The 12,937-nt window shown below is 39.6% G+C and overlaps 2 protein-coding genes across 5 annotated transcripts in view; one reads left to right on the top strand and one right to left on the bottom strand.

The window, feature by feature from the left end:
• LOC102303477 (laminin subunit alpha-3) overlaps positions 1 to 2,526 on the bottom strand; it is a 61,243-nt gene extending 58,717 nt beyond the window's left edge. For 2 of the 3 annotated variants that reach the window (XM_005912719.3, XM_005912720.3), the window contains exons 1-2: positions 1,748 to 2,526; positions 1,053 to 1,205 (exon numbers count right to left, since the gene is read on the bottom strand). In XM_005912719.3, the coding sequence (XP_005912781.1) occupies positions 1,053 to 1,205; positions 1,748 to 2,011 (417 nt within the window). In that variant the 5' untranslated portion in view covers positions 2,012 to 2,526. The remainder of the gene's footprint in view (positions 1 to 1,052; positions 1,206 to 1,747) is intronic. The other variant, XM_005912721.3, reaches the window with a different exon arrangement.
• An 837-nt stretch (positions 2,527 to 3,363) lies between these two features.
• vps4b (vacuolar protein sorting 4 homolog B) lies at positions 3,364 to 12,937 on the top strand. 2 transcript variants are annotated; one of them, XM_005912716.3, is made up of 13 exons: positions 3,364 to 3,521; positions 6,147 to 6,258; positions 6,525 to 6,625; positions 8,454 to 8,565; positions 8,860 to 9,007; positions 9,106 to 9,164; positions 9,352 to 9,471; positions 9,609 to 9,765; positions 9,917 to 10,065; positions 10,719 to 10,800; positions 10,883 to 11,102; positions 11,183 to 11,323; positions 11,422 to 12,937. In XM_005912716.3, exons 1-13 carry the CDS (start codon positions 3,501 to 3,503, stop codon positions 11,521 to 11,523), a joined length of 1,524 nt encoding a protein of 507 aa, XP_005912778.1. In that variant the 5' UTR covers positions 3,364 to 3,500; the 3' UTR covers positions 11,524 to 12,937. The 2 variants fall into 2 exon arrangements, with proteins under 2 accessions (XP_005912778.1, XP_005912779.1); XM_005912717.3 differs by lacking the exons at positions 3,364 to 3,521; positions 6,147 to 6,258; positions 6,525 to 6,625 and adding an exon at positions 6,785 to 7,563.

Genomic DNA, 12,937 nt, shown 5'->3' with positions numbered 1-12,937 from the left:
AGATTGTGTTGTATTGAAGGGAGGCAGGGTTTTGTTTGGTTGAGTTACAGTCCGAGATCTAGCAACACTCTTCTAGAACCCTATAATGCAATAATACTGCTTTCCCTGCTCCTAAATAAACTGAGCATTACCACGTATTAAAGGCAGACATCTCTAAAAGCCCTGCATGTGTCCATCCTCTTGGAAGCTTGGACTATATTTAACCATGCAGGAGCTTTGCTCAGCTCAGTCTGTCTAAAAACAGAGACAGAAAAGCCCACACCCATTGTCTGACACAGTGCCCACTGGGAGCCAAAGATGCAACACGTGTGGAGGGGAGCACTTTTGCTCCTCTCTCTCATTTATTTTTTTGAAGTCTTCTCCAAAGCTAGTCAAAACCCTGATCACGTAAGAGGTCCATGCCTCCACCTAAACTTCTCCTATTCGATTTTACATTCTCCTGATCCCTAATCCAGAGACAGCATTCCTCTCTTTCCTCACGGTGGATAATTGAGCATGAGGTGCTGTTTTATGGGCCGTTAGCCAAACTCCTGCCAGAGACACACAGCTCAGGATGGAAGCATGCTCTCCAGCTAAAGGGGCGTGAATCTGATTCCTGGCAAGAGTCCAACTGCAGCACATTATTCACATGATTACTGCTAGCTGAGGTGATGAAGCTCACACTGAAAACATAATCATGTTACACCTTTGGAATACTTATGAAGGGAAAAAAGAGAAGTTTTAAAAAAAGGATTTCTTGCCGGCATATCGAAAATAAATCAGCAGCAGCAAAAACAAAGCAAAGACCAATAACAAAAAGACAGAAAGTGGTACAAGAATATAACAGACTTCCCATTTCACACCAGCAAAGGTGCTCTGTCACCTCACACAAATGGAATAACTTATTTCACAGCCACAAAGCAATGGCAAAGGAAGACATAAATGTTCCTCTTCTCCCCTTGTAACATTCAGGTGCTATGTTTTACTGACACCACTGAGCTATCATTATTCACACAGCTGGTATTAACCAGGAGACATCTGTTCATGTGTAGTGTGCGTTATGATAATCTCACCTGTCCAAGGTCCAGGGTAACATTCACCTCATTGTAGACAGTCCCCCTGGAGAGAGGAGGGCTCTGCCACCACCGTTCAGTCCCATCAATGGCATTGGTCACAGGGTGGGCTTTGTTTGGGTCAACGGAGTTGCAGTAGTCACAAAACTGACCCTAAAAGGTATCAGGTCGTTAGTATTCAGAAACAATTAGCAGACATGTTTAATAATGGTGGAGGTGCTTGCAAAAAACTTACCTGTACTGCCAAAAGCTTAAAACAACAACAACAACAAAACAACAACGACAAAAAACAAATAAATATGATATCTTTAATGTAGATTAATGAAATTCTTGACTTGAAAAAGCTTGGGAACGCTCTTATGTGCATTTTATAGTATTATAGGGCTGTAAAAGCCTTATTGCCCTGGGAGATCTCCTGAGGAAATAAGACCCCTGTTGAAAGGGCATTTCCTTTAGAAAATGTGGAACTCAACTACAATGGTGTAAAACTATTTCTGGCAGTTGTGCAACTTGGTCAGGTCGGGCAGTTAATTGTCACGGTTCCCGGAGGGGTTCCTGGTTGTACTCACAAATAGGAGCATTGGACTGGGCCATTAAAAAGGACGAGTGGATCGCTAGTTACAGGAGTTCCCACATTACAATGTAATCACCACGTCCCCATCCTTTTACGCATGCACGAAGGCTTATTTCCTTACCTGTATATTTTGAGTAAGAAGTCCATTTGTAGGCCCTCCGACTAGTTTACAATATAAATCATATCTCGGTGTGCCAGCCTCATCCTGTCCGCAGGTTGCTGTAGCGGAGATCCCGGAGCCCTGTGCGAGGTTAAAGTATGGTGGATTCAAACTGAAACCTGTTAAGTCATTAAAAGTTTGTTGTCCGTCCGCGTCCCTGAAAAGCGTCAACCCAAGAATAAAAAATCCAAAGAGGAGATGAGCTCCTCTCATCCCTCTCGCCATGTTCCAAAATTACAGATCCGTGTTGCTGAGCGCAACCCGCAGCGTGCAGCGGGTCTTGTCATCTAAGGATCTCCATGAAATGCGCTAATGGGCTGCGAGTTACGCGTGGGGGCTCTCTTTTAGCGGGTTAACGCGTCTGTTAATCCCAAAACGACGCTTTTAAGTGGATCTTCTGCTGCTTGGAGGTGTAATCTATTTCCATCGCATGTCACCAAACTCAACGCAGACAGCACTGCGTGCTCTGAACCAGACGGTGCGGCACACTGGAGCTATCAGGTGTCAGGTCGATGGTCTGAGCTCGACGCTGGTCCGCTGAGTGGGGCCAAAGGTCTGCCGTCACAGCATTCACCAGAAGCTCATCTTTTGTCCTTTTTTTCTTTCCTTTTTCGGTGTAAAAACTTTTTTTTAAAGGATTTAACAGTGTAAAGTCACTGCGTGTGACCCTGTTTTGAGACTTCTAGGAGCTTTTAAACCAAAACATCTCCAAACACATGAAAGATTCAGACTTAAGCATGGGGCGGTCCCAGCTGGTGGAGAATAGAGCTGCTGCAGGTGGAGCGCCGACAACCAGGGAATTAGTATACTATATTTTTTGTAGCAACCCTTAGCTAGCGTGAAGTGTGCTGACCACTAAATTTAATTTTCCACCAGTTAATGTTATTGTCTCGTTAAATAATGCAGTGTCCAATCCAATATTTTGGATTCTGAAGTGTGGCATAAAAGGGGAAAAATTGAATTACGACTGATTATTGAATAATACGTCTGTTTATAGATAAAAAAAAACTGTCTGTGAAAGCATTAAGCCTACACTCGGAACCTCATATCATGTTTTATTTGTATAGTTTTCGCGTGAATATAGAACAGCAGAATCTGGCGCGCTCTACACCTACGAAGTGCCCCCTCCCCTCCCCAGGAGTTCACAATGACCGTATACAAACTTTTATACAGTATGACTCGAACGTTGTTGACTCTTGCACGGTGATCTTGGGGCGACCTCTAGTGGTGCATATATCACATGTCGCATCAGAGAAGGGGATTTTAGTGCGTATTCGCACATGCCAACGTCCAGATTAATGTGCCTTTTTTTAACTACTGCAACCGAGTTGCATCTAAAACTCTCTCTATCTGACTTTTATTTGCTTTCTTATATGTGTGACGCCACCCCTAAATTTTTTTCAGTGAAAGCAGACAATAAAATTCCGAACCAGCTTTTTCATGCTGCTGGACAATGATTCGGTGATTCAGCAACACGTATTGACTTTAACCAGCACAACAACAATTAAGTACAGTGACTCAGTGACAGGACGGGTGTCCCGCATCGTTCTCATTCTTTCTGACTGGCTGACTGGCAAGGCTACTTTGTTGGACGCGTGTGTCACAATGCTAAGGCGGTGATAAGCAAACAGGAACTTCTGTCATTGCCGAGTAAACGAAACAGAGTTTCGGGTGTTGAATCTGTTGTGCTTCTTTAATTCGTACGGGACTCCTCATGGAGCCAACAAATCTGCAGGTAGGTTAAAAAAACAACAACTTTAAGGCTGGAAAACGTCGTGTTTCTTACGTGTTTGCAACTTCTTCTCATACTGGAGGGAAATCACAGAGGGTGTTTCATGTTTGCAGTTTTGCAGGTTTCGTTTTGACACGGTTGACTTTGTTGATACTTTTTTTTTTTTATCCGTGCTTTGTTTTCTAAGTTCTCTATTTGTGTGCCTCATTAGGTCACTTCCAGAGCTAACTGCATCACTGCCCGCAAAATAGGGTTGACATGAGCGCGGCAGATTCAGAGGCAGTTCGTGAAAGGAGTAACGAGGTGTTTTAGTCAGGGTTAATTATAATCAGTGAACTAACTAGTTTTAATAATGTATTTTTCTACTGTTTGTTAAATCTGATGACGGCAGTAAATACCCTCACCGACCACTTCATTAGATAAATCTGCTCAATTGCTCGTATCAGCCAGTCACACGTACGGCAGCAACCCAGTGCATTTAGGGGCAGTGTTGTGCAAAAAAAAATGATAGCCTGTATTAAAACGGTCGTAAATGACGTGTTGGTTTATAATCTGTGGAACAAATGTCAAATCTGTCTCTCGTGAAGTCATTCTGAGCCACAACCAACATTTCTGTCAAGAGGTAGAAGCTGCAATCAGTTTATTGGCAAAGAGACTTTTATATATCTTTTATAAATAGTCTCACTGACACTAAAAAGTCATGTTTAAGAGTGAGCTGCTGAAGAGGGCAGCAGAGATGACAACAAATATAATGGTTCTGTAAAGACTCTTTTAGTCAGTGCTATTTTAAAATATATGATAACATATGTACAATAAAGCAGAACCATAAAGATACTTACAAAACAGGTCATTTCTTTGTTTTATATATAACCACCTGATAATCTTGTTAACTGCAGTCTAGTTAACAATAAAAGAAAATGCATAGCACATAAAAGCATCTGATATCACTTTTTGACACAGCAATGTTCAAACTGGGCATCAGAATAAGGAAGAAATGTGATTTACGTAACTCTGAACACGGCGTAGATGTTGGAGGCAGACTCGTTGGTCAGAGTATTTAGTGGGATTTACAACACAGGGGAAAAAAACACCTTGTTGATGGCCAGACTGCTTTTCATAGATAGGACAGCAACAGTAATCCAAATAAGCACTTGTTACAGCCAAGGTACGCAGAAGAGCCTCTCTGAACACACAAGACATGTCTAACCTTGAAGCAAATGGGCTACACCAGCAGAAGACAACATCAGGTTCGACCCCTGTCAGCTAAGAACAGGGAAACTGAGACTAATTCTCATGTGTTCACCATAACTGGACAAAAGAAGATTGGAAAAATGTTTCCTGGTCTGAGTATCCGTATCCTCTGCCATTCAGGTGGTAGGGTCAGAATTTGGTATAAATAAAATGATCTGTCCTTCCTTATATCAACAGTTCTAGCTGGTAATGGTGATATATTGGTGTGTGATATGTTTCTACAACACTTTGTATCAACTGAGCATCATTTAAGCTCCAGCATTGCTGCTGACCATGTCGATCCCTTTATGTCCACAGAATAATGCACTTTGTCACAAAGCTCAGATCGTTTCAAACTGGTTTCTTGAACATGACAATGACTTCTCTGTACTTAAATGGCCTGCACAGTCACCAGACCTTAATCCAGTAGTGCACCTTTAGTGTAGGGTGGAATGGCCAATTTGAATCATAAATGTACAGCTGACAAATCTGCAGTAACTGTGTAACACAATCCCATTATTATGAACCAAAGTCTCAGAGGAATGTTTCCAGCACCTTGTTGAATCCGTGCCATGAAGAATAAGAACAGCTATGGAGGCAAAAGGAGGTCCAACCCTTTACTAGCAAGGTGTACTTAATAAAGTGTCCATTGAGTGTATATTGCTTTTCATAATACATGAATGGGTAGCTAGAGGTGGATGGCACACAATAGCCTCTGCTAATTTTCCACATAGTTTTACATTGTAAGGTTCAGTCTGTTCACACAGATGAAAGACAGTACAGTCACATTTTATTTATGAGGTTTCTTTTAGAGATTGGCAGATAACAGCAACAGTCTTGACTGATTTTCACTGGCAGTTTTGAACAGGAAACACAAAATTGAAAACACTTCTATAAATTCAAGAAACATTTCCAGCTACAGAATGATAATAATGCATGGAAGTTCATTCCAATAGAAAATTCAGACCAAGGTTATGAAGGGAGCTCTCAGGGTGTCTATCTGCAGTGTGAACCTGATGGTTCATTACTTCATAAATGGTGCATGCATATTGATTACCAAATTTATTATAAGATGGGTAAATACAGGTAGGTCATCTTTAAAAGCCATGAACTTTTTTGGATTTTCACATTTAAAAGTATCAGAATTTAATTATATTTTCCTTTCCCTTTACTCAGCTTTGGAACGGCCCAATTTATGCACTAGCTCAAAGCCTCAATGTTTTTATTATTGTTAGTGTTCCTTCATAATCCATGTTTCTGACTTCAGATAGTGAAACATCAGGATACTTCATAGAACACTTTGGTGTTATGACCTGTTAAGGTTCACGAATGAACTATGCTGGTGGATTTAATAGAAACACAAGGTCTGAACTATTGATCCATGTCCTGTCGTTTCAGAAAGCTATTGCCGTAGCACAGAAGGCCTCAGAGGAGGACGAGGCTGGAAACTATGAGGAGGCCATCCGCTCTTACCAACATGCTGTCAAGTACTTTCTCCACATTCTGAAACGTGCGTCACCATTGTGACTAATATCACACAGCTAATATCACCCTACTGTTATCTGAAATATTACAGTATACGCCGTCCCTTCACTCTGAAGGCGGCTGCACTATTGGACATCAGTGAAGGAATACACTCAACTCTTGGCTGAATTTGGCTGAAACATAAACAGCTACATAGTTTTAGGCCAACACATTTTTTAGTTGTGATGTGTGATGAGAAAATCTTTGTGTGTTTGCTGAAACCATTGTTTCATTGTTGTTTTCTTCTTTCAGGTGAACCTCAAGGTAAAGATGGCAACCAGAAGATAAGAGATAAATGTAAACAGTACTTGGACAGAGCGGAAGAACTACAGGAGTACCTAGTGAATAAAGAGGTCATTACAGATATGACAGTACAAAATATTCCCTTTACAAATGGATCATGAAAAAATTAGTGGGGTGGGGCAGTGTGAGAGTCCTGCCTATCACTTCAAAACTTCAAGGGACATTTATTTGTTGTAAACTAAAAAAAAAAAAAAAATAATATAAAGAGGACAAACCACACACACACACACCACATGACAGCAACACAAAATTTATAGAAGCGTGAAAAAGTTCATCCATACCCAGTCTTCACTTTATAGGTCTTAAAATACAAGGAGTGGAGTAAGTTAAGTCAGGAAGAGTCAAATACCTTGGGTCAGCCATTCAAAGCAACAAACAGTGCTCAAGAGAGGTGAAAAAGAGAGTGCAGGCAGGGTGAAGAGGGTGGAGATTAGAGTGATTTGTAAGACAAGGATAGCAATAACAGCAACAGAGAAGGTTTACAGAAAAATATAAAAACTGCTATGATGTATGTTTGGAAGTGTTGTCATCGACAAAAAGGCAGGAGGCTGAGCTGAAGATGTTAAGATTTTCATTGGGAGTGACCATAATGAAGAGAATTACGGGGCTGAAATAGTTAGGACAAGCGCAGTTTTTTGTTTTAGAAAAAAAGGGCAGCATTGAATGGTGACAGTTACTGAACTGCATCTATGACCTGTGCTTACGATGACTGTGTCGAGGCTACGTCTTGACGTCATTACATTTCGTGCACGCGAGTATCGACTTTTCAATGCGGAAGTATCTTCCTCGGCTCTGAGAAGGGAGCGTTCAGAGATACGAAAACACCAAAAGAAGTCAGCTTGAAACCTTGTTTGCGTGTTTACAGTCTACGCGTGTAGCTGATTTCTTAAGTAGAGTGTTTAAAAAATAGTTTACTCGCGTGGTGTTACGTTCGCTTTGATTACTGGGCAAGTGATCCGCCGTTATGGCTGCCAACAACAATTTACAGGTAAGTTGGGGGACCAACCCTAGAGGAGGCTAAAAAATAGCTTTAAAAAAACGCCATAAAAGTTGTTTAAACGTTGAAATAAATTGGCTACAGTGTACTAGGTGCTAGTAAGAAACACTTCGGGGCTAGTTTTTAAGGTTTGCGCTTGGTTTCAACCTTTCCATCTGTGTTAAAAAACACAACATTAGTAACATTAGCTGCTAATTAGCATACTTGGCTAGCTTATCCCACAAGACGCCAGTGTTGTAGTAAGTAAGATACTGACCACTCAAACCTGATACTATGGTCCATGTGTATTATAAAGATTCAGTTTGGGTTTTTTTCGTTTCTGTTTTGTTTTTTTCAGCTGAATTGTGCCCGAAGCCTCATAATATTACTGAGTTGCTAACAACTGGACTACAAGATACCTAATCAGCTTAACGCTGCTAGCTACTTTTAAATGGCTTCAGAAAAGATATCAAATTTAAAGAGCAAAATGGGGTATTCTGGGTTATTCTCTGAACATGTAAATTCTGCTGAAGTTGCTCTTTATAGATAAACTCACAAAAAGGAAGTGAAAGAAAGCGTTGACTGTGTGTTTGTGTGTGCGCGCGGTGTCACCTCACTGCACAGGTGAAGCTTTACAGTAGATTACGACCACTTTATATTTTACTAACGTGAGCTTTAGGGGACATTTAGTAGATTGTTTTAATATTATTATCATTATTTCCTTACTCAGTTAAAGTTCCAACTTTATGTGCTGGTACTTGTCCTTTTCTTGTCTTGATGTTTATTTTGATTATCTATATGTGTCTCATAATCCAAAGACATGACTTGTAGGTTGTCTGCTCTTTATTCTTTTGAACAGCCGCGAGTTTCAACTGAACTGACATTGTCCTTTGTTATTTTAGAAAGCCATCGATCTTGCCAGCAAGGCGGCTCAGGAGGATAAAGCCCAGAACTACGAGGAGGCTTTACGCCTATACCAGGCTGCTGTTCAGTACTTCCTTCATGTGGTGAAATGTGAGGCATGAGACAGCACAATGGCACATGTGTGATAATGACAGAAATCATAGTTTGATAATAGTCATTGATACCTGTACGTTTTTGTGGGTCAGATGACAGATGACTTCATGTGACTTAAAAAAACCGTGGGCCGTTTTGTACACTTTGATAGTAAGAATAATGATAATAGTTGTATAATTTTAAAAGTACTAAAAGAAGGGTTTCGTTTTAAAGCAAAAAGGTTGTACAATAATTTTTGTTGATTTGTTTTTGTTTTGTAATGTATATTGTGTGTGTGCTGATTTCTGACAGATGAAGCCCAGGGTGACAAAGCAAAACAGAGCATCCGGGCAAAATGTGCAGAATACTTGGACAGAGCAGAAAAGCTGAAAGAGTATCTCAAGAAGAAAGATAAGGCCCCTGCTAAGCCTGTCAAAGAGTCGCAATCTGATGACAAAGGGTGTGTTATTGGGCGGGGCAGTAGAGCAAATCAGCTCATGTGATGCTGTTAATGTCATATGATTGGAAAATCAAGATAAAATATGTTTTTGTCTCCAGAAATGAAAGTGACGAGGGTGATGATCCAGAGAAAAAGAAGTTCCAAAATCAACTCTCAGGTTTGTAACATTTCTTAAATCTTTATATTAATATAAATCAATATAAAGACCACTGAAACCTGATGGCTTCAACCTTCTGGTGTTGCATGCTTCTATGTTAAACCACTCTGTATAGTATGTATATTTTTGCATGTTTATTAGTTTAAATATAAGGCTTGTCAGTAATGTACTCTTTATCTTTTCCCAGGTGCAATTGTTATGGAGAAACCAAATGTTAAATGGAATGATGTTGCTGGTTTAGAAGGAGCCAAGGAGGCGCTGAAAGAAGCCGTTATACTTCCAATCAAATTCCCCCACCTTTTCACAGGTAAATCTCTGTGAATAAGAACCCACTACACTGTGTGGTTCTTAAATGATAGAAGAAATATTTGTGTGTCAGAGTGTAGTAAGTGATGTTGTGGTCATACTAATTTAGATTAAATTACCTCTTTGCTTGACTGACAGGAAAGCGAACTCCATGGAGGGGCATCTTGCTCTTTGGCCCTCCAGGTACTGGAAAGTCTTACCTGGCTAAAGCAGTCGCCACAGAGGCAAACAACTCAACCTTCTTCTCAATCTCCTCATCGGACCTCGTCTCAAAGTGGCTGGGAGAAAGTGAAAAGTGAGCAGCAATTCACAGAAGCACAAATTAACCATATGATTTTACTTTCTATCATATAATGTGCAATATTGGAATATAATATACAAAACTATCCTGCAGCCAGCTCTGGCTGCCATTTCATTTCCTTAAAAGCTTTCCTTTTGCTTCCCAGGTTGGTGAAAAACCTTTTCAGCCTCGCAAGAGAGCATAAACCTTCTATCATCTTTATTGATGAGATTGACTCGCTGTGCGGGTCCAGAAGTGAGAATGAGAGTGAAGCTGCTCGCCGTATTAAGACAGAGTTTCTGGTTCAGATGCAAGGTAGGGTGATTACTAATTATGTATAAATAATAAGAGAAATGAATGTGGGGTTTTTTTTTCAGTAATGAAATATTTGTGCCAGTAAAGTGACTTTTCTATTTCAGTATCTTTCTGTATTTTAAAATTTTACTGACACCATGATGGGATAACCAAATGTATGTAAATTGTTGTTATATGACTATAAGGTACTTATAAGCATTCAAAATATTTAGGTTACTGAACACTGAACTTAAAAATGAAATAAAATCATACCCCATACATCCCTCTTTTATAGCTTAAAATAAATAATAAAGCTAAGTTACCTTTTAGGTAAGAGTAATTACTAAGAAATATTAGAGTTCCCATTTAATCCTGGATGGCTGCATAAAGCGTGTTCACAGAAATATGAACAGTGTAATTCAATCTGGTCTAATTTAGAAGTCATTTAGTACAAATTTTCCATAATCTGCTCTGAATCTGGACTTAAACTCCAGCTAATTTGATCCAGCTGCACAGATGTTATGTCTCTAACCTATGAAGTATCTAAACATCCACTTCTTTGCTCTTTGGCTGGCCTGTAATAGAAATCTTATGTGATTGCAGATTTTTAGTAGGAGGTGTTTGACAGTAAGAGAAGCTCATATTTAATTTGCACCGATTGTGTTTTTGTACAGGAGTTGGAAATGACAATGAAGGCATCCTGGTTCTCGGCGCAACAAACATTCCGTGGACTCTAGACTCAGCCATCAGAAGGAGGTAATCATTATTAGTCATTTATAGTTGCTGTTCTGCTGTCATTCGCCTGTGTGCTCACTGAGGTCAAATAAAACCATCACAGATTTGAGAAGAGAATCTATATCCCACTGCCTGAAGAGCACGCCCGCGCCTTCATGTTCAAGCTCCATCTGGGCTCCACCCCCAACAGTCTCAACGAATCTGACTTTAACACTCTGGGCAAGAAGACAGATGGATACTCAGGAGCAGATATCAGCATTATTGTCAGAGACGCTCTAATGCAGCCTGTTCGAAAGGTCCAGTCAGCAACCCACTTCAAACGGGTATGCCTTTCAAAATGTCTGTTTAATTCTAAACTGTAGTATGCTGTGAATGTTGTAATTAAATATTTAATTTGAATAAGGTACGAGGTCCATCAAGAGATGACCCCAAAGTCACTATAGATGACCTCCTGACTCCTTGCTCACCGGGTGATCCAAACGCAATTGAAATGACATGGATGGAAGTCCCTGGGGAGAAGCTGTTGGAACCTGTGGTATCCATGGTAGGAATATTAAAACCCTAAATTTTTCCACACATTTCCGCATTGGAACATGTTCAAATCTTTATTTTTTCTTTTCCTTTTTCCCACCCTGTTTTCAGGCTGATATGTTGAGGTCTCAGTCCAACACGAAGCCAACAGTTAACGAACAAGACCTGGAGAAACTGAAAAAGTTCACAGAGGACTTTGGACAGGAAGGCTAGGTTGGGTGATTGAGCCAAACCAAGCGAAACCAAAGCAAAGGAATTGTAATTGTGTGTCTTTACTGTTCTTGTCCCTTTCCCCCTCTTCACTCTTTCCTTCTCATCCTAACCATTCACATGACCGCGAGGGTTAGTCAACTGGGTGAGATTACTATATTGTTTTGCCAGTCTGATAACCACACTAAGGGTGCAAGACTCGGTTTTATTTGTTAGTCACTATTTTCCAAAGAAGATTAAAGATTTCGCACCTACATCTGACTTAACTAAAGAATCAACACAACTCTGGAAGATAATTTAACTTGTTCATTAAAGTTTTCGATGAGCAAAATACTCATGCAAATTAGAGAAACTAACTGCAGTTATTCTAAGTAAGATTGAAAACAAAATCATGTATTTTACGGAAAGACTTTCTCTTGTACACCTCAGAAGAAAAGGACTTAGTCTCTATTTTTTAAATAAGAAACAAGCATTTTATAGGCTATGTGGTACTTTGAGGAACATATGTATGAGTTCAAAGAATATTTTGTGGCATTGTTGGTGTCATTGGCTCCCAGTGGTGGATACAATTTAGAGAAAAAGATACTCAGGACGAGCAGTTCATTAGCCTCTGTGACAGTTTTGGATTGTTTATCCACTTTCAATACAAATTATGATTGTGTTTATTCATTTGAAATAAACATGGCTTTTAGGGTGGATCACTATTGGTGCCAGACCAGCATTACTTTCATTTATCAAGAACTTGTTAGCTTTGAATTGCTTTGTCTCACAGCTTGTTTCTTTTGTTTGGTTTTTTTGTTTGTTTAGTTTTTTTTTGTTTTTTTTTTTTAAATACCAGTTGTACATATTTTGTATTTCTGTCCACAGGATTCACTAATTATCTGTAATAGCAACCGAAAAATTAAGCCTTATATTATGACAGCTTTAGCACCTCACAGCTAATAAGCCACGTGAAATGTTGAAGCCTCACACTGATGGCTCAGATGGAGAAATCTTGTGTACTTGACAACATAGAATGCATTTCCAACCATGAACTTTAAATAGCCATAAGTGGCAGTGTGCACCGTGTGCCTTCTACAAAAGTTGCAAGGGCCTTTTTTGTTCCAACTGAAAGGTTATTTCTATTGGTTTATTTCTAAATTTCTTAGTCCTACTGCTAATGTATCAAGTGAATTGTCACTACAACTAAGAAATGTATATTACTTGTACATTTCGTGTAAGTTCTTTTAGAGACAATATACAACCTTAGTCTGTTTCCCTGCAAACTGTCTTTTGATGGGGAATATCTTCATTTTACTGTAAATGTATAAATATATATATAGCCAACTGTCAAGCCTTTTCTTTGTGAAGAGGTTATCAGTGCATATGATTTTCTGTTTTTCATTTCCACAGTGTAAATAAAAGGTAAAGCAACAAA

The sequence above is a fragment of the Haplochromis burtoni genome, unplaced genomic scaffold (assembly GCF_018398535.1).
Source record: "Haplochromis burtoni strain Fernald_Lab_line unplaced genomic scaffold, NCSU_Asbu1 Contig_3, whole genome shotgun sequence".
NCBI lineage: Eukaryota > Metazoa > Chordata > Actinopteri > Cichliformes > Cichlidae > Haplochromis > Haplochromis burtoni.
Note: the sequence above shows the minus strand (reverse complement) of the source record. Positions and strands in the feature narration are given on the sequence as shown.

What these genes read in the sequence shown, in the direction of transcription:
- vps4b (XM_005912716.3), top strand. Translation starts at nt 3,501, where the DNA reads ATGGAGCCAACAAATCTGCAG. An exon ending in CTTCCTTCATGTGGTGAAAT is followed by an intron (nt 8,566 to 8,859) that starts GTGAGGCATGAG and finishes GATTTCTGACAG; the next exon opens with ATGAAGCCCAGGGTGACAAA. An exon ending in ATTCCCCCACCTTTTCACAG is followed by an intron (nt 9,472 to 9,608) that starts GTAAATCTCTGT and finishes CTTGACTGACAG; the next exon opens with GAAAGCGAACTCCATGGAGG.